General features: G+C 39.5%; 1 protein-coding gene across 4 annotated transcripts in view; it reads right to left on the reverse strand.

Annotated features, from left to right (window-relative positions):
- Positions 1–42: 42 nt before the first annotated feature.
- The window catches only part of etv4 (ETS variant transcription factor 4), a 42,205-nt gene continuing 21,475 nt past the window's right edge, over positions 43–20,772 (reverse strand). For 2 of the 4 annotated variants that reach the window (XM_036572808.1, XM_036572807.1), the window contains 8 exons: positions 12,642–12,771; positions 10,383–10,622; positions 9,353–9,648; positions 5,821–5,889; positions 4,946–4,993; positions 3,310–3,482; positions 1,999–2,100; positions 871–1,098 (listed from right to left, as the gene is read on the reverse strand). In XM_036572808.1, coding sequence (XP_036428701.1) covers positions 871–1,098; positions 1,999–2,100; positions 3,310–3,482; positions 4,946–4,993; positions 5,821–5,889; positions 9,353–9,648; positions 10,383–10,622; positions 12,642–12,771 — 1,286 coding nt within the window. Of the gene's footprint in view, positions 1,099–1,998; positions 2,101–3,309; positions 3,483–4,945; positions 4,994–5,820; positions 5,890–9,352; positions 9,649–10,382; positions 10,623–12,641; positions 12,772–20,772 lie in introns of all 4 variants that reach the window. The other 2 variants (XM_036572809.1, XM_036572810.1) reach the window with 2 other exon arrangements.

The raw sequence follows: 20,772 nt of genomic DNA on the forward strand, positions 1-20,772 counted from the left end.
CAGCTGTTTTAGCTAAAATCAAAGATTAACCTGAAATCTCTGTAAAGCCAAAGAGAGTTTATTTAAACAGCATAAACAGCAAATTTACTATCAGGAATATGTGATATGGTTAAAAAAAAAACAAACACTGGAATATTACTGATAAACATTGTACTATTTATTTATAGTATTATTCAAGTTATTTGGATTATAGTGTTACTGCTTCTTTGAGAAGTGCCTCCCTTGGACTACAGGTCCAGCACATCATACAAGCTGCAAGTTTAAGGTCAAGGTCACCTGACTGGTTGCTGAAAGAGTAGTCATGTGACAGTGATATTTACATCATGGAAGGCAAATCTGTGTTGAGGTGTCTGTATCAAGCGAGACTTCAGGAACACTGGGAAATATCCATGTGGAAATGACACTGAGTGACTTGCCACATGTTGAGTGGAAACAGATTGCTGTGAACTGATGTATTTGAGGACTTTTGGCTTGTTTACATCCGTGTATGCTAAAGAAGTTTGTTCGAAAAAAGAGCCCTTTGTCACCCATCGATCCAGCAAGTTGCATAACTAAATCATAGATACAGCCCTCACCTTTGTATCCGGGACACAAGTATCTTTAAGTTAACATTCAATAAGCTACCAGAGTGGGAAAACAGTCTGGTCTCAAGGTATTGTAGTAATAACATTGGGTCTTTATTAAGCCACTCATTGAGCCACAGTCACGTGTTTGTATTGGATAGGCCTCAGAATTGAGAGAGTCCCTAATGATATTAATTTAAACAAACCGAAAAAACACCATAGCCTTATATACAAGTGGATGGGGTTGGGCATGTGCAATAGGTGCATGGAGAGGAAAGGGGTGGGGGTAATGGGGCTGTTGGTGGCATTAGTACATGTAGCCTTTGGAGTAGGGCTGCGGGCCCAGGTTGGTGGCAGCTGATTCGGAGGGGTAAGACACGCCCTCATCCAGGTGAGACAGCGGCACCGTGTCCTCTTCATTCACGTAGCGTTCGAACTCGGCCTTCAGGCTGGGCCGCTGATTGTCGGGGAAAGCCAGTGAGATCAGTGCCTCAGGCTCACACACAAATTTGTAAACGTAGCGTTCACCTGCCACCTAAACACACAGAGATTAGTGCAATTAGTCACAAAGAAATCTGATGTGTAAACGAAGAACACTGTCCAAAAAATTCTGTTTATATTTTTATACGTTGAGCTGCCCTTTACATCGAGACCGAAATCGAAATTATATGACGAATGGACCAGTAGAGATGGTCCAGAATTACCAGTAATCAAAAAGAAAATCAGCATGGATCACAATCTTCAGGATGTATTGCCCATATTTAAAGGGAGTTCCAGTGATTGCTGCATAATTCAGACATTGAAATAGATGCAAAGTCATAAATGGTTCACTGTAAAGAAATGAGTCAGATTTCTTTACAGCGGTGGTGATAGGAACCAGGCGTCACAATGTATACAACACAAACATAGCCATTTTATTTACTATCCACAATGACCAGAGAACCTACATGTATTAAATTTTTTATGTGCAATGGTAACTAAAGAAAAAAGTTTTGTTGGATACTATTTTGCATTATTTAACATAGAAATATGCTTTAAGCTGATTCCTCATTTCAGTACTACCATATAAGAATTTCTCAGGCATCAGAAAACCTATTTACATACTTTATGTGAGGGAGCTTTTAGAGGCATTAAACTCTTCAGCTGTCTGGTTCCTATCATCATCACTGTGAGCAATTCTGACACACCTAGTTTCTCTAGAATGTTGCTTTTCAAATCAAACCACTCTGAATGACAAACCAATAAATTACACAGTTTGTTGGAATTCCTCTTTAACAAAAAGATAACAGGCTTTTTCATTTACCCATCCTTTTTGTTAAAAATGGAGAACACATTTTAAGATGATGATATCTGAGTGTGAGTGTAAGCACTCCTTTTAGGTCACTTTATAAAACTGCAGTAGGCTATGTTTCAGTTATGTGGGGCCTGCTGGTACCTTTTGCATAATTCCCTTCTCGTAGTAGTAGCGCAGGGAGCGGCTCAGTTTGTCGTAATTCATGGCTGGACGGTTCTTCTGCATCCCCCACAGCCTAGCCACCTAAAAGAAGAGAATCAGGGACAGATGAGAAGAAAGGAAAGGGCTGCTATTATGCCCTTTATGTGCATGTTCAGTTCCAGGCCACTGCTATGCACACAATAAAAATAAATGTTAACTTTTTTCACTCTTAAACTTCTATTAATGGTGAATATTTGAAATCACCTACTGAAAATGGTATTGTACATCATTAGTATATCCTGGAATGTCTGAACATTTTTATCTGCTGAAAGTATACAATCTGCACTCATATACGCTGTAATATTAGCCCATCATTAGAGGGCGCCACTGTGCCAAAGTACTTTTAAATGACAGTCTGATGAAAAGAGGATCCCACAATGCTAACACAGTTCCACTTTATGAAGCCAAAATGCCTTTTTAACCTAACCAGAAATACCACACTGTTTATCTGTGAGACACAAGGTAATAAAGATCTGGGTGTCGTGTCCAGAGTACGAAAATCTGCTCCATCAGTAATGCAGAAGTTGCAATACAGTCATAGAAGCACTTATTAAAATTTCACTCTGAAGTTTTGCCAGTCTGTCAACGACGACTACACTTCAGGCAGACGTACAGGGCCGTCTACAGCTGTCCCAGAGGTGCTGGTTTTGTTTGATCTGTCAGAGAGCTCTCAGGTCTAATTGCAATAGTAAAACTCTAGCAGTAATGAATGATTAATGCAGTACTGTAGAGCAGGCTTGATGGAGGCATCTCTGCATGACGGGCTGCTGACTCATGCTATTTATCCGTCTACTGACCACAGACAATGGGAGGTTAACATTCATTCCTCGACCACAGCAGCTTGCTTTGACTTGGAGCGGAGAGTTGTAATATTTGGTAATGGAGCCGTACTCCATTTTGTTTCACTCTGCTGTTAAGTGGGGTAAATAATGCATAGCTGCTAATGGAGGCTGGCTTTGCGTGGGTGGGTGGGAAATGAGGAGCAGGGTGCTGATCACAGAAAGCTCTCTTCAACTGATATGTTCTTGTGCTAAATAAATTGGCTTTTTTTCAGATTACCGAGCTCAACTAAAGCTACTCGCGAACATTTTTGCAACTGTTAAACTTGAAGTATTTGCATCATATCAAAGACCTTATAATACAGTGAGCCCTTATAAAATATTCAACTGTTCTGGTTGAGGGACTTCCAAATTTTTTTTTTCATATTTGAAGCATTGGCATCAAATTAAAAGGCCTCTTTTAGACCCTCACCTCTTCCGGCTCGATGAGTTTGAACTCCATGCCACGGCCAGTCCACGCAATGAAGTGTGCATTGCCAGGGTCATCCAGGAGAGCCACCAGAAACTGCCAGAGCTGCAGTGAGCCACGCCGCTGATAAGGGGCGCCCTCACGGAACACATTACCCCCCTCCTGCTTCACCTCGCCTAAGCAGAAGAAGAGAGAGAGGTGCCTGATTAGCTCCTTGGTAAGGTGTAATGTTGGGGGCAATAGAACTCTGAAGCCCTGTAGTCAGCAGCATGCCCATATAAGGAACTGTGGGTCTAAGCAGTCTTTCTTTAAGGAAAATGAATGCCGTTAATTGGCCACTATTGCGTCCTGTCGAACAAGCCAATGCATTTTGTCCTGTCCACACTTTTCCCTATGAGTGCCTTGTGAATTTCAAGGCCATACAACAGATTCCTGCTACATTAATACTGCCAGCAAGCTAACACTCCTGATCACTATAATGACATAGCATGAAAGTAAGCCTAATAACTTTAATTCTATGCTATAACAACACTAGCAACTCAATGTGTAGGCTACTACTGGCAAAGCAACCTAACCTCCATCTTCGACAAAGTTCGCTGGTTTGGATGGGGTATTTTGGTGAGGTTGCTATTCTTATACTGTCAGTTCAATGTGCAACAGTGTTAGCTTGCTGTTAGCTTGCATGTAGCAATACCCATATTTCAACTACTGCTAATTCAGAGTTAATAATTTTAAAATGAAAGTGATATTAGACAGAAAACTGCACATAGAATTTTATGCTTTGAAACATTTTTGTTTACCTCAGGACACAAAACATTTTCAAGAATGCCATTCATTTTTCCCATAGGTGAAAAAAGGCATTCCTTATATAGGCATGACACTAACTACAACATGACTTTAGAGGTCAACAGTGTCCAAATGATATGCTCTCTCACTTAAAATACAAACATGTTGCCTTGACTCTTACAAATATTAAAAAAGAAAAAAATCAGTACAGCTTCCTCCAAATCTTCCAGTTGGTGGTTGAGGTGGGCACACTTTGTAAGCCTCAAAATCTCTACACTTGCAATCATCATTTAGCCACCAGCTTAGTTCTATGTCTGATGTCTATGTCTTCGACTTTTCCCATGACGTTTTTGCATCAGCTTGGTATTAACACTGTGCTTTACCAGTTGAGACCGTGGGAACTTTGCAGGATAACTGACACCTCAAAAGAGTGCTTCCACCAGTTCAGCCAGTTGATATGATCTGCAGCTATTCCAGCTAACCCATCAATCACCCGAGCCATGGGAACTAGCAGCTCTGCTTCCTTCACAACGTCACAAGAGCCTGGACCGTCGTCATGCATGAGAAACCATAGCCTCAATCCGACACAGCTTACGTAAAAACATCCAAACTGCTCATTGTTTAGCACAGGATCGGATGCTTTTTGACACTGGATGATGTTACTGAGACAGGATTTTGTAATATGGTGCATGTCATACTGTGCTTGTCTGTGACACAGATTTGATCTCAAACTATGAGCTGGAAGAGGTTAAGTTTCCCTTCCCATAGAGTTTTGCTGCATAGCTTATGCTGTCATTCATGATAACACAGATCTCAGTGACCCAGTTGGCAGAACTTTTGAATGAATACTCACCTTCGAATTTCTCTGGAACAACACGGGAATCGTTTTCAAACACGTAGCCTAGAAACAGAACAAGGTCAGTATTAGTTCTCTGACTAGTCTTAAGTAATGTTTTTGTATCGGTTCAGGCAGAAAGACAAACCAAACAGCATGGTGATGTATTAATGATAGTCATTTTTAGAAACATACCATTACTGTCTGCAAGATAATTGCGTAATTGTACAATTTCATAACCTCTCTTCTACTACTGGTGATTTTTTGGGAAATGAGAAAACATGGAGCAATTACAACAATTATCATTAGCATGTAGGACACTAGACTCTCAGTAAAGGATGTGACTCGAAGTTTCTGTAATTAATCCCTCATTACGGTGTTGCGTCCAGCCTGCAACTAAAATGACCCAAAATGGTGCGACAAACAGAGTGAGCGAAGAGGTGGGTTATTTTTCTTCACTCCAGGAAAAATACTGGCCTTTTCCAGTAGTAATATTTACCCTGGAATTCTTCAGGCAGCAGAGAGACGATACCTGGTGCCAGTGGAAACACAGGCCTGCTGGCTTGGTTAGCCAATGACCGCACAGCACTGGCCAATCCGAGTGGGCCATGACTGATGGGTGTGAGATGTACACCTCCCAAACTCATCATTTTATCTGAGCTTACAGTGCACACTGTTGTTCATGTAGGATCAAAATGTCGCATTCGTAGTCTAGCATGTCTTCAAAATTTTTAACTTTAATGTGGATTAATGAAACAAGCCTTCATTTTGAGTAATTCTGAGTAATTTCTGTTGGATTATTTGTGATAAAATGTTTCCACAATGGACAAGGCATCTGGCATTTTCAAACAGTGTGGAAAAAAGAAGAAATTAAAATATGGTAGCACTGTTACCTTCGTTGTTGTGCTGGGGATTTGGGTAGCTCTCATTGTGGTGGTACATGGAGGTGCAACCAGGCACATCTAAATAGGAAAAACATAAGAACATGCCCGTAAATAATAACCTTAGGCCTTGTGCTGTTAATGTCACTTCTATAAATAAAAGTTCTTGGTTTGAACGTGTGTTTTTAGTTTAAAGTTTAAAGAATCATTACATGGAAGTTCTTTAAACTTTAAAATAGTTGTTCACATTCACATCTCATTTTACAAAAATGGAAGGTTCTATAGGGAACCAAAAGTTCCTCTACAGCATTTCTACAAAGAACTTCTACAATCATATGCAAAACCTCAACTTAAAAATGACATTTTCCTGCTAATTTTACTGCACAACTTACAATATAAAATGTGCCATAACTTTTTGCACAGGCCACATTTTATGTGGACAAAAGCTGCTTTTGTTATACAGTGATATTTTGAGCCATGACCAACACAATGACACATTATGATGATGAGTGGTTTGGTTCCAAGCTTTAAACCAACCTATGAAATCACCAAACAATCCAACTCTCACTTCTCTCTTTCTATCTGAGCAAATAATTACTGGTGAGGTTGTAAGATGGAGGACTCATTCTTGCCTCTGTGCAGTGACTCATGCCTGGGGAATGCAGTGGCACAGACTAAGATAAGATGCCACAGGGGAAAGGAGAGTTTTCAGTTTGGAGGCAGTGAGCCACGTCTCTCACGCAGTCGGGTGCAATGCTACAGCTCACTGTGACATCTGAATGTGACCACAACAGAGGGTCAGGCCTGTGACATTGTGCATGAAATCTGTTGCACTTTCAATTTGAATGGATGCTATCTTAAGCAGACAGAGCACTTAACGCATTAAGAACGGCTTCCTTATTTGTCCCAGGCTAAAGGAAGAAATCCTGTTGTTTTGACACTTATATAACAAAAATATAACAATCATGAAAAACATAACATCACGATACTTGAAGACACATTCATGATACAGTTGTTTGTAAATGTGTACTTGGTCAAGTTACATGTTTTGTTGACTTTCTAAGTGAAAATAAGTTAACATATCCTCTACAGAGAACAAAGAAATCAATGTGATGATCAGTTATTAATCTCAGTGTAACTGAGCTCTGCTAAAGCCTGAGTAGGCTGATAAATCAATGTGATGATCAGTTATTAATTTCAGTGTTACTGAGCTCTGCTAAAGCCTGAGTAGACTGATAAGTCAATGTAATGAGCCAGCACTTTTGAAGGACAATCAATCTAAATAGTCTTCTCAGTTGTGGACATGTTCTCCAGTGATAAAAACTGAAGGAAGAGATAAGAGAAAAAAGGAACAATTAAAAGGGTTTTCCAAAATTCTGCATAATTCAGTGGTTGAGATGTAAACAAAGTAATTGAGAGTGGTCTAGAGGTATTACATTTTTAAAAAATTATTTTATGCCAAAATCTTATTGCAAAACAATGTGTCAGGCATCAAGCAGCACTTTCATAAACACTTCACGTAACAGCTTTCAGTAAGGTAGCTTTAAATGCTTCAGGCATATCACCAGCAGTATGAACTCAGTAAGTTTCTCTACAGCAGAACATTTCAAATCAAATCATTCGGAATGACTTAAATTCAGTTACGCAGAAATTTTGAAAACTCTGTGGAATTTCCCTTTAAATGTGAGTGTTTTCCCATGTGCCCCATCAAGAGGTATTCTAAATGTTTTCTAAATATGTTACTTTTTATGTACAGTCTTGGGATTTGTTACTGAATACATTTAGAACAGTGTATCAGTAATCAACCATTAATACCTTTTCAAACTCTGGTTACACTATTTTGGTCAAAAAAAAAACAAAATGCACCAGAAATGCCACTTGCGTTATGCAGGGACCTTTTCAGATATTCTTGAACATTCTTGCACTCATTGTAGCACAGAGCAGGGGCAACAGCTGGCCAGGGCAGGGGTTAAACATCTACTGATAAACAGTCACACCAAATGGAGCTCCACCTCAGATAGTGCACTGTATCTAAACAGAAAACATCCTTTATTTCAGCACGTACCGCACTTTATCACCGCAATCACGACTCATCAAAGCTAGTAATACCAGAAAAAAACCCACAAGAAACACAGAGACACCAAAGCAGAAACGTCAGACTTCCCCTTCTTTTCCTCTGTTGAGTTATGCTAGGTTTCATGACTGACAGTGGCTCAGTGGCCTCATCTATGTGAAAGCAGGGCTGTGCTGAAGAACCAAAGGAGCTAAACCACTGCTGTTTGAAATCTTCCACAGCGTGCAGATGAGCCTGATTCACTCCGGCTCATGTTTCCATCTCCTGTCAGTCAGTCCACAGCAAAGTAAGAGCCCCAGCTGTACTCTGAACGCTCAAGCTGAGTGCATATAGCCCAGCTACCCTGCCCCGCCCTGCCCTGCCCCCCTTTCCACCTCCCCTCAAACTCAGAAACTCAGCCCCCCCACCACCACTCCCCTCCTCCTCTCAGGTTACCACCGCTACGCTCATTTTTCCATTATGAGTTCATCTGCCTTGCAGAAAAAGGAAGCCGCTGCTGCAACCCAACACCCGCCAGCACTCCGCTGGGGATTCTAGTCTTTCCAGTGCCCTCCATTTTCTCAATGAAATTCCTCTGCCTCCCTGCCTTTCAAACAGAGGGGAGGGGAGGGGTGGACGAGGGAGAGAGAGAGAGAGAGAGAGAGAGAGACAGAGAGAGAGGGAGAGAGAGAGAGAGAGAGAGAGAGAGAGAGAGAGAGACAGAGAGAGAGAGAGAGAGAGAGAGAGAGAGAGAGAGAGAGAGGATGAGAGGAAGAAACAGAAATACAGTTGAGAACTTTACAAAGTGTCAGAAGTGTAGAAGGGAGAAACAACAACTCCACAAAGTGAGAGAGAGAAATAGAGAGAGACAGAGAGGAAGAGAAAACTAAAAATGAAAAAACTCCTTTCGGACACTGTTGTGGCCTTCAATTGTCTGTTTACACTAGTGCTCTCACACTCGGCTTTTGATCTTGGAGAAACAGAGAAGAGAGGCAAGATCATTTTAATGGACCTCAGAGCGGTCAGATTACTGTATGAGTAATACTCTGTTAGCCGTTCCCGATCCTGGCACTTTTCTTCCAGTAAAGGCCTGTGTAAGATACTAACTTACAGAGTCTAAAATCTTTTATCTCGTTATTGTCAATTATTTCATCCAATAGGCACATACCTGGTGTAGATTGATAAACTATAAACTTAAAAGGTATTTTTGGATGCTTTATTCAGTATTTAATATAGTTATAGATATATATTTTCACATAATTTGCTTCAAGATTTAATCACCACTTTTCAAATACTGCTCTGGATATTTTATTATAAATCTTAATGCTCTATTATGGAATCATCTACAGCTCTGTTCATCATTCTTTACAGCTTCCTGCAAATGATTTGAATGAAACTGCATTGAATTTACTATCACATTACAGTTGTTTTATATGTGCACCTGTAACAAAATTCATTTTATATCATTCCATTACTCTAAATACCACTCACCAGGCTCATAGGTGTAGTCAGTGGGCTCCTGTTTGACCATCATGTGGGCTGGGGGGAACCTCTGAGGGTGGGGTCCAGCCATGTGGGCCGCCCGCTCATACAGGGGGTCCAGAAACTCCTGCTTGAAGCTCTGCTGCAGGTAGGGCATGCAGGGGTCTGAGTGCTGCCGATGGTAACTGCCGCCTCCCCCAGCGCTGCCCCCTCCTCCAGCTGGGGCAGGGTGCATGCGCTGCAGGGTCTGACCTGGAGGTCCAAAGGGGGGACCCATCTCTGCCGAACCCGAGGGGAACCTGGAGCTAGAATTGAAAAGAAATGAAAAATGAGAAATCACTATTGTTCAGTGTTTCAGTGGTGTTCTTTGGCTCTCTCTCAGACCCTCTGAGGCACAAAGGGGTGATGCTAACTAGAAAAAGTGACTCAGGGGCTGCATTCAAATAATGACTGTGCCAAAATAGTATGTCCTTGACCAAATAAATATCCACTAGTACATGGCAGTGCAACCGTAATGTGAACAGGCAGACCACAATTCATTTTTCACTTTGTTTTCTTCTCACTTGCATGTGCACATCCCTGTCATCATCAGTCAGTGACATATGAGGACATGTGAGTCACGCAAATGACGTTACTGATTTCGAAAATGTGTGCATGCGAGTCCAGATCTGAGAAAAAAGTCTGAATTGAGCAATAAGGCATGTAATGTGAATATGCAGTCAGATGCAAAGGTTTGGGCGCCCCTGATTAAATGAAGATCTACACAGAATTACTGCTTATTTGCTGAATTTTACATAGTGGGAAAAAAAAACCATAAAATATGACCTGTTCAAAAGTTATGGCACATTTTATGTTTTATTTTTTTCCAATATGTTAAACTCAACATAAATGGAAAACTCCATATTTATTTTTTTTTCCATGTAAAGGTGTTTTTTTTAACATAGAAAAATGGACAAATCATGTGATTTGACCAGCAGTGTTCAAATATTTGTATGCTGTTGTGGTGCTCAACATTTAGAATGGAGTGTTAGTGAGTTACCTGTGGTTCATGGGGTAACTGTGGGCATGGCTGGGGTGCGATTGGCTGGCAGAGGGAGGGTTCATGTACGCCGTTTCAGGCCGAGTGCCCACCGGTGGTTTGGGGGAGTAATGCTGCATGGGAGACATGGGGGTCCCAGGGCAGGAACTCTTAGGGCCTGCTGCTGCTGCTGCTGCTGCTGTCGCTGCTGCTGCTGTTGCTGCTGTTGCTGCTGCTGCTGCTCTCTTCTGTTCATAGGCACTGGAGGACACACATAAACATATACATATAAACAGGGTAATTTTTAAGCAGAATATACTGTACAGTCATATGCAAAAGTTTGAACATCCTCAGTCAAAGGACATGCAAATTTTCTAAGTGAAAATAAACACTTCTGTGGAAAACACACTTAAATATGACATTTCTCTGCTAATTCGAGTCTACAATTTCTATTTATCTGGAAAAAAATAAACTATAAAATGTAAAATGTGCCATAATTTTGACACAGGCCACATTTTGTGTTTTATTTTTTATGTTAAATTCAGCAAATGAACAGTACTGGCACATTAACTGTGCAGTAGTGCGTTCTCTGTAGAGGATGTATTGACATATTTTATTGAAAAAAATCAATAAAAACGTCATTTGACTAGGGGTGTTCAGACTTTTGCATACAACCGTATCACAATAAACCTTTGAAAGTTCAAGTTCAACTATTCAAGTATTTTTGTTTTTTAGTATTGTACATTTTGCAAACAAAAATTCATTTAGTAACTTAAATGAGACATTATCTAATTAATTGTGAATACATTTGCATAAAATGTTTATTAAAACTAGTCTTTAGTTTATATTTAGAATTAAAATGTTTATTTCTTTGTAAAGACAAACTCCAGAGGATTTTACAGTACAGATTATTGGAATCTCATTATTTTACTCTTTAATCAAGACAAACATTATGCACTGTTTTTATAACATGTTTTTCAGGTCTTTGTATAACACAAAATCTAGCACAAATCCAGCTATAAGCAGTATATTAAGAAATCCTTCTGTAATATTTTTCAGAATATGTTTAGGAATGAGCATGTAAAAATAGATGAATGTAGGTATTCTAGAAGCTGAGAGTTGTGGTTCTGAATGTAAATAAGCTGACTGAACACTGATGGAAAACCAGGTTTAAGAATGGTCCTTAAAAAGTCAAATTTCTAAAACTCAAAAAAACAAAAAAACAAAAAAACAAATCTTAAGTACTAAAGATTCTACCAAATTCTACCAATTTTGTTCAAAGTCAGAGGGGAAAACATATTTTATGTCCAACTGACTTGGAATTAAGAATAAAATACTTTTGCTTTGAGTGACTCTAAACCTTAATCATGTTTATGTTATTAAAATAAATGAAAGTTTCATTTTGTCACTATCAACATATATCACTGGTGACAATTCTAGCTATTTTTGAGCAGAACTCAAAAATGCTAGCCAAGTCATTGACTACCAAACACAGCTTTGAACAGTTGTGCACACAAAAAAATCATAATATTTTTCATTAAAACACAAAGAAAATTCAGTAGTGACAACTCTTAAAGTTACACACAGATTTTCAGACTTTGGGACACATTTATCTCAAAACAATGTGATCTAACTGCTCACAATGAGGGACAGGGACGCAGTCTCACTTCCTGCTCTAAAATACAGGAATGTGACTAAAATAAGGCTTTGCCCATTGACTAAAACTTTTTGTGGTGACATGAAAAACTGAGACTACATTTTTTGAATTTTTTTTTTTATTATTTAAAAATTAACTCCTGATAAATCTAAATCTTCCAGCCTCTCTTTAAAAGAAATAAAAAAGATCATAAAAAAATGTTTTAATTATTATTTTCACAAGTCACAATTCTGGGGTTAGGGTTTGGGACAGCCACCTCCCAGTTCTCTATAAATGATGATTTTGTACATATTTGGCTTTTTACTGCTTATTATCTACATTAATAGATCATAACATAACCCTTGTAAATGTAAATGGTCTGATCTTTTTTTTAATTATGTGGGACTACAGTTTGAACTATTTCAGTAGAGTGGTCCATATAACATTTGAGAGACATTATCTGTGTTTAACTGGTCAAAGCCAATAAATCCATGCAACATTTTTATTGGCCAAACGATACACTGGTCTGGCCCTAAACCTAATCCCTTTGACGTGAGTTTTATTTGAGAAAAGTGTGACTGTAAGCCCAGTTCAAGCACTGAACGCCTGATGGCTGAGCACAGTTGCTGATTGTGTGTGCTGACCTGGCATAAAGGCACTGCTCTCCACTGGGGTAGCTGAAGCTCTGCTTGTGGCTGCATGACTGGCTGGGGTCTGAGCCCGGGCTCTGAGGCTCTTTCTTAATCTTCACCGGCGGGCTGTGGAATGCCACTGCTGCGATAGAGACAAACAGGTTCATTAATATAGCCACATTCCAGCTGACTCCGCTCAGGCCTCAAGGAACAGCACAGGGGCAAATACTTTTGTCTGTGCTGGAAATGCCAGAGCAGTTCAATGACTCCCCAAGCAAAACAAGCCTAGGGAGAGAAGACACTCACGCACAAACGTTCCAACTACTCTTGAAGAGTTGCCCGTGTCATCACTCATACAGCACGCACACACACACACACACACACACACACACAGACATTGAAAACAGCAGTGGCACACCTCACTGTGATTGACAGCTTCATTTTGACTCTCCAACCTCAGACACAACAAAACTATTAACGTCCCATGCTCTCAACAGGTTCAGCAGACGTAAACATCCACTGTCGTCACAGGAATACACAATGCTGGTATCACACTTTTGTTAACCGTCATGGTTCTGCTGCCAAGGTATTCCATTGAGAGTGTACTTCCATTCAGGTGCTTTTTCAATTTAATGGCCAAAGCTGCACTCACTTATTGTATGATTCACTCACTGTAAGCGAAAGAAAAGCCTGGTGCAGAGGGAAAACATCACCGAGACATTTAGTGGTGTTTCCTTTTAGAGCACTTTAAAGCATGCCACTGACAAGAAATGATCATAATAAGAATAGCAATAATTGGCTGTGCTGAAGTAAGTACACCTTTCATGCACAGCCCAACAGCTGGCCATTAAAAGTAGTGTTTTCCTTAAAGCGACGGTTCAGCCAAAAATCAGGTTTAGACAATTTCCTCTTACACTAAACGTGTTTGATTAGCCAGGACATAGTTGATCTCCAAAGTCTGCTTGCATGGCATACTGTTCTTAAAAAAATGGATGCTGCATAGCTAAAAACAGTATTAGCAGTCGAATGAAATTTTGTATGTACTTTTGTTTATTCTTATAAATGCAAGTCTGTTATACAGTGTCAGTAACCATAATCTAAAGCCTTACTTGAGCTGGATTAGTTTTACCTGGGGAGGTGCTGTAATTTGAGTGATTACTGAAGTGATTCGGGATTTAAATCTAGTATGAATCTAACACGCATGAATGTCTATAGTTTTTACAAGTCTGCTAAGCAATAATTCCCAAGGGAATTACCTTCTATAACTCTGAGCTCCTTTAGTAATCTCAGTCCTGTTTGAATTGAATTTATGGTAATGTAATAACAAATCCTGGAAACAGACATTGGCACCTCTGGCTTTTTCTAGTGACTGGGAGACAAACATGACTACTAAAACAGAGCTCTTGACGCAGTTCTTTTATACTGAAGTTCAGCACAGGACCACTACAACATTTTTGGTAAATGGGCTAACAGGAAAGAGAACAAAATTAAATATCTGAAGGTATCTGTTACAGGGCAGTGCGAATTCTATCCTGTTTGTTAACTTGAATGAGTCCAATTTACAACGCTGTGAAAAAAAGAGCTTCTTCATTGTCTGTACTGCAACATTTAAAGGTAAATACCTGTTTCTTAAAAGGTTAAATGTATGTAAATAAACAGTAAATATACTATATTTTAACACTACTGTTGTTAATTTACAGAAATAGAATTTAAATTCACTAAAACAAATGATGACAGTTTTTTGTTTTTGTTATTAATATAGTAAAATAGTCAGTATAAGTAATCAAACTAGTGAAACTGTTGAACTGTTGTTACAGTAAAATGCAGTATTTCTAAGAAATTAAATAACTGTAATTTTACAGTCTTTTCCATCACTGAGAAAACATACTTTAATTAACAGATTATGTCTGGAACCCCTGCTACTGACTTTTTACCATTTTTACAGTGTAGCCTAATGCTATTTTATCTGGTATTAACTATCTGATATTAAGTTTGTTTTTGGTGTTTGTTTGTTTGGACATTTTTAATTTTAATCTTAATGCTGAAGTGAACGTCTGGGCTATCTGAGATAATTTGGGAAAAATTAGCCAGATCATTTTTCCTACACAAAAATCAGCTAGATGAATCCCTTACAAACAACATTACCTGATCACCACTGTTAAAACCAATTACCCTCACAGCTCCAGCAAAAACTAAAGAAGCAAACTTCAAACACCAAACACATCATAGCTGATCAACCACATGTGGCGAAAGAGGGAAATAGTGTAAAGTTGATTTTTGGCTGAACCATTGCTTTAAGAGTTCATCCAGCTTGTGTTCAGAGATTGCGAGGTTTCAGTGGAGTAGCTGATGAGCCACCCAGCGCGCTTGGGCCTGGGTCTGCGCTACAGCGCTGTACTGCTGTTTATTATTGGAGGGGAGCAGCCCGGCGCACAGACTGTATGGTACAGGATGTTTTTCTGGGCCGCTCAGGGTAAACAGCAGCAGCTGTGCTCCTCCAGCTGAGCTCCAGCCCTGTGTTTATGGCTGTTTATGTGTTGATTGTCGTGGGCGCAGACCTGACGGAACAGGCACAGGCTGAAACTCAAGCCCAGGTAATTACATATTCGCTCTCAGAGAAGAAAGAGGAAGAGAGAAAAGGCCTCTTCTTACTGTAATACAGCAGCAGCACAAGCAACAGCCCTACCACAGGCATCAGAGAGCGAGAGAGAGAGAGAGAGAGAAAGAGAGAGAGAGACAGAGAGAGAGGAGCTGGGTGAGAAGGAGATGGCACTCATTTATCCCTTTTTTTCCCATGCTGGGCAAAGTGATGAGGAAGTGTTGGCTTAGCACAAAGCTCAGAATGGATTAGCTGGTATTTAAGCAGACTTCTCAGAGAAGGAGACAATAGACGTTAAGCGTTTTAATCCAGTCAGCCCATGAAAACATGCCATGAAGTCTAAGACTTTAGCATGGGTGATATAGAAAGTCAAACACTCTTTTGGAATAAGTCTGCACAAGCAAATGTGCTTTAGAGTTGACAGATCTGAATGCTTATACTGTATCAATCTAACCTTTCACAGTAGTCGCCCATTAAAACCAAAGGTAATTATTTTTCAAGGCTGAAGGTGTAATCATTTTTGCACTGGTCTTGGGAATGTTTATTCTTTCTACTACACACAACATGGAAAATTTGCTAAATTTGTGCAGCATGCATTAATAAAAAATGCTTTGCACTGGACTACAGGTGATGATATCATTACTATAATGTTACAATATAGTTGTGTATGTTGCATATTATGGTGAGTACAATCAGTAATTCCATAATGCTGAAAAATGATGTTTCCTTAAAAAGAGCTTGAGGCTCCCGAGTGTTTAGCTGTCTAAGGTCTCCCATAATGTTTGGAAATTGTGAGTTTGAGTCCTTATGGTAATACCAGAATAATTGTCCAGAGTATAATCGGTTCCATGTATTAAGATGTAGCACTGCATATGTGTTGAATAAGTGTTGAATAATAAAGAGAAAATCCTGTACTTATATAAATACTTTTGATAGTATTTTTGTAAATGTGGCACTACCAGTGCAACTGATCAAACCTAAGAAATACAAAATATCATGTAACATTTGTAGTGAAAAGAGTTGTGATGCTACTGTCATATACAAAAGTTTGAACACTCCTGGTCAATTTGACATATTTTACATTGATTTTCTAAGTGAAAATAACACCTTTACCTGGAACAAACTTAAATATGACATTTGTTGGTAACTATTTCAGTTTATTTGCTGGGTTTGAGCGTAACATATTGAGAAAAAATAAAGCAAAAAACATAAAATGTGTCATTACTTTTGCACAGAACATATTTTATTTATTATAATTTTTTCCCAATATTTCAAATTCAGCAAATAAACAGTAATTGTGTATAAAATGAGCAGAAGTGTGTTCTCTGTAGTGGATGTGTTAACTTAATTTCACTTTAATCAACAAAAAATTTGTAATTTGACCAGAGATGCCCAAACTTTTGCACACAACTGTAGATAACTGCCATATTGGTCACGCCTACACTGGAGGTTTGTGAGGATATTTCAGATGGGCTTTTGTGTGCCATGACTGGCACTTGTTTCTAATTAACAAGGCTTGGCTGACCTCCCTGTTCTCCTGTTAACAAATCATTTGTAATGAATCTAATTCATTTATCTGGGCAGCGGCACTGAGCTATTCCACACCAATCACATGCCTCAAATCACAGTGTATAATAAACTCATTATACTGAGCACAGAATGCTACTAAATTCTGTACCTTTAAACAGCCGAACTGTGGGTCATAAAACTGAACATGTGCCGCGGCTGGAGTAAATCCTTGGGAAAATGTAACATTATCAAGACGTTTCCTCCTGCCGTTAAACCTACACTCGGTTTATAGACCAGTGGCAGAAGAGTAAACAGAGATGTGACACTAAAGGTACTTTGTGTTCGTCTTTCCCACTCTTTATTTGAGGTAATCTGACCAAACTTCTCAGTTTCTGGCTTCTCTCTATGCGATTCATTTAGAAGTTACGTCACTTCTCCTCAAGTCCACTCATATTTCACAGGTTTTGTTTCTCGTATGAGAGGAAGGAGGGGGTCATGAACTTGAACGTGGAGTGTGACATCTGGGTGAAGTGTTTAGATGTTCCTCATCGTACACTGTACACAGTATGTACATAGAACCAGTGCTACAAGAGCGAGTGGGAGATTCTGAGAATTTATGACAGTCACAAATTACAAGGAAAAATATGAAAAATGGGATTTACAGGAAAATGCAGCTGCAAGCTATCAAATGTAGGAACATCCTTCATACATATCACTGCTGTCATAAGAAAACCTTGGAACTTGCATTATTTAAATACACCAGCTGCTTTTTTATCTTTTGTGAACAGCTCATGATGAATGAATCAATAGAAATGGTCCAAAATGACTCTCATTACATTATCAGACATTATATTTGAGAACATTCTGCTGTCAAGTTTTCTCACCACTGTGCTAATATACATCATATTATTCTCCTACTCTGTGTTGAAACCACATCTACGCCTTCATCCTGAGGCTATAAACCTAACAGTGAACACATGAACATTGCTATCGCTTAGCATTCGCACCTCTCCTCAAGAGACACACGTACGTGTGAAAAACCAGTAGCATTGTGCGCAAACGACGAGAGCGTCTCCATTCAGAATGACCCGAAAGGGGCATGACGGGCCAGGACAGAGGAGCTGGACTTTACATATGTAAATAGCATGCTTCAGAGGAGAGGACAGGGAGGTGAAGGGGGATGGTCATGGTTGAGTGCTTTAGGAAGTGGAGGATCATTATGGAGGGCCATTCAGTCAACTCCCACCACAAACAAATCTCAGGACCTCGATACCCCCACTGCTGGCCCAGACAAAAAAGACAGCCACCAGCTGTGACAGATGGAGGTACCAAGGGCTCCTCAAAAGCCTCTGCTGGTCTGACAGGAGGAGCAGCACTAGTGAAGGTCTCAACAGGGAGCCCACTTAGGGATCGCCCAGACAATAAAATCAGATTTGCACGACTTTCCCAGTTATTCCAAATGTGGTCATCCAGCCAATAAGTGTTTGGTGTCCTAAAAAAAGCTTGTTTAGTTTCGCACTGGAGTCACAAGGTTAGTGCAGCTAACAAGTAATGAAGTCAACAATTAGCATTGCGCAAACTGCATGCCTAAATCATTACACACTCGCCTCAAACTGTGTTGAGTTGTAATCTCAAACAGACTCGCTAATGTGTTTCTGACAATGCAGGTTATTCTGTAGCATCTAGAAAAATGGACAGACATACCTCGCTTAGCTAAAATAGTAGCAGCAGCAACAATGAAGCCAGAATTTGATGTATACTTTTGCCCATTTTTACAAATAACAGAATTTATACATACATACAGTATCAGAAACCACATAGACAAGTTTAATTCAGAGTGAATTGACACATTATAGAAAGAAGACACAATAGTTTTGCTAGTTAAATTCAGTACAGTACAGTACTGCTCTCAAAACAGGACATAAACAGCATGCATGCATTCATTTTAAAACATTCACACCGATCTCATAGATGCACTCAGGAATCGTGATTGTGTGCGTCCACTAAAACATAACTGCATGTGCTGCGTTTTAAGCCGGTCATAAATTCCCCTTTTGCACTCTGCTTTTGAGCTAAACCTCAACACCACTGTGATCTGGACAGTTTTAAGGTATTGTATATTCATGTCAGAATTACTTCCTGGAGGTTTTCAGCTCGTGACAGCTGCGAACGAGGCCAACTCTTCAATATCTCAACAGGTACAATGATTCACTGACTTTGGGACAATATTACAGGCCCATAAACATGCAGTGCTGTACCAGAGTGCAAGCCAAGGCCATATGATGGCTGTGGGCTGTAGTTTGTTACGGCGCAAGAGTGCAAAAAGAGTGAACGATTAAGTAAACACAGTCGATAAGATAGAATTCAGAGCAGCACTTATAATGGACTGGAGCTTTGTGTTTGAACCAGAACACTGTGAGCAAATATCCTTTTCCACATTTCAACCTGTTTGCGATTTGATACAGCTATTGCAATGATACAGCCGTACGTTAGGCCGCAGTGACAGACTGGCAGGATAAGAGAGATCCACCCTGCATCCTATTGGCCAGCTGCAGTCAAGAGTGACAAATCAATGAGAACAACAAGAATGCCAATTACACTAGAATGGCTTTAAATGTTAAAATGGAGGTATTGATTTTGGGTATTCCACTTAACGCTGCTTTCAAAGCTGACCCGTTCTTTTGCAAACGGTGGTTGACAAAGGCTATACATCAGGCTGGGAGTATAATAGTGGCACAAGGGTGTCACGGGTGGTAGTCACCACAACAAGTCGCAACATGTCTAGTCAGGACACTTTTTCAATGGAAGAATCGCAATATGCCAAGACGACGCCTCAGTTATGAATAGAAGAACAGAAGAGCAGCTTTAAAGTGTGATATTCATTCATGTTGTTCTGTAGACTGGGATTTGATAAATACTTCAACCATTAGTCAACCACTGGCTGGAAAATTCTGTCGCAAGCTTATTTTTGACAGTGCTGCTGGGGTCTGGAAACCTTGTTAGATCGTGCTGAGGTTTTTGTGTTTACTGGGCCGGTTTTTGTACGTAACTCTACCTTCAATAAAACAATCAGTGGAAAAGTCAAGTGAAGGGAGAGCATGAGGGAAATGACTAGGCTGCAGATCTTTCACAGAAACAAGTCTGTCATTTCAGCAGAGCATAGAAACATGTGCTGGACATGTGGGGTTCAGGTCAACATGCAAGCAATATGAAAGAAGAGAGAGAGCTCATCTCTCAGAGCACTTTTTTCCAGGATTCCTCTCACTTTTTAAGGTTTGCACTGACTTTTTTGCAGAGTTTTATAACTTTCCAATAGGTTTTATGGTTTATTTTTTATGAGGTTAAATAAAGGGAATAATAATAAAATGCCATTGTATGCCATCAGAGCCATGCCATTTTGGTGCCACCACAAGAAAACTTGTATCTTTAAAAAATGGTAACTTATAGGAGAAGGAAAAGACAATCTTAACTTCTCAATAATGGAATGAAGTTTTACTCCAAGTAATTTTAAATTGTTGCTATTAGACTATTTATCATGAATTGTCCACAGAATTTATCACTTGTTGTCAACGTACCTCTAAAATGGTGACCTTAATGAAGAATTCTAATCATTTTTCAAGTGTTCTGTATATTCAGAGTGTTCCAATACATTCTTAAAAAGGACAGTTCTTCTAGGATTCTTTAGTAAAGACAGTGGTTCTGTATAGAACTATGAACACAGAAAGAACCATCTCTATGCTTAAATGGCTCTTTGCATGGTGAAATAGTTCTTCAGATTGATGGAGAATGTGTTGTATATGATTCTATACAGAAGCTTTTTGAAAATGGTTCTATATAGCACCAAGAAGCGTTCTGCTATTGTTACAAGCTTGACATAGAACCATATATAACACATTCTCGATCAATCTGAAGAACGATTTCACCATGCAAAGAACCATTTAAGCATGAAATGATTCTATATAGAACTCATGGTTCTAAATAGAGCTATTGCCTTTACTAAAGAAACCTTGAAGAACCATCTTTTTTAAGAGTGTA

This window comes from Colossoma macropomum, unplaced genomic scaffold (genome assembly GCF_904425465.1).
Source record: "Colossoma macropomum unplaced genomic scaffold, Colossoma_macropomum, whole genome shotgun sequence".
Classification (NCBI taxonomy): domain Eukaryota; kingdom Metazoa; phylum Chordata; class Actinopteri; order Characiformes; family Serrasalmidae; genus Colossoma; species Colossoma macropomum.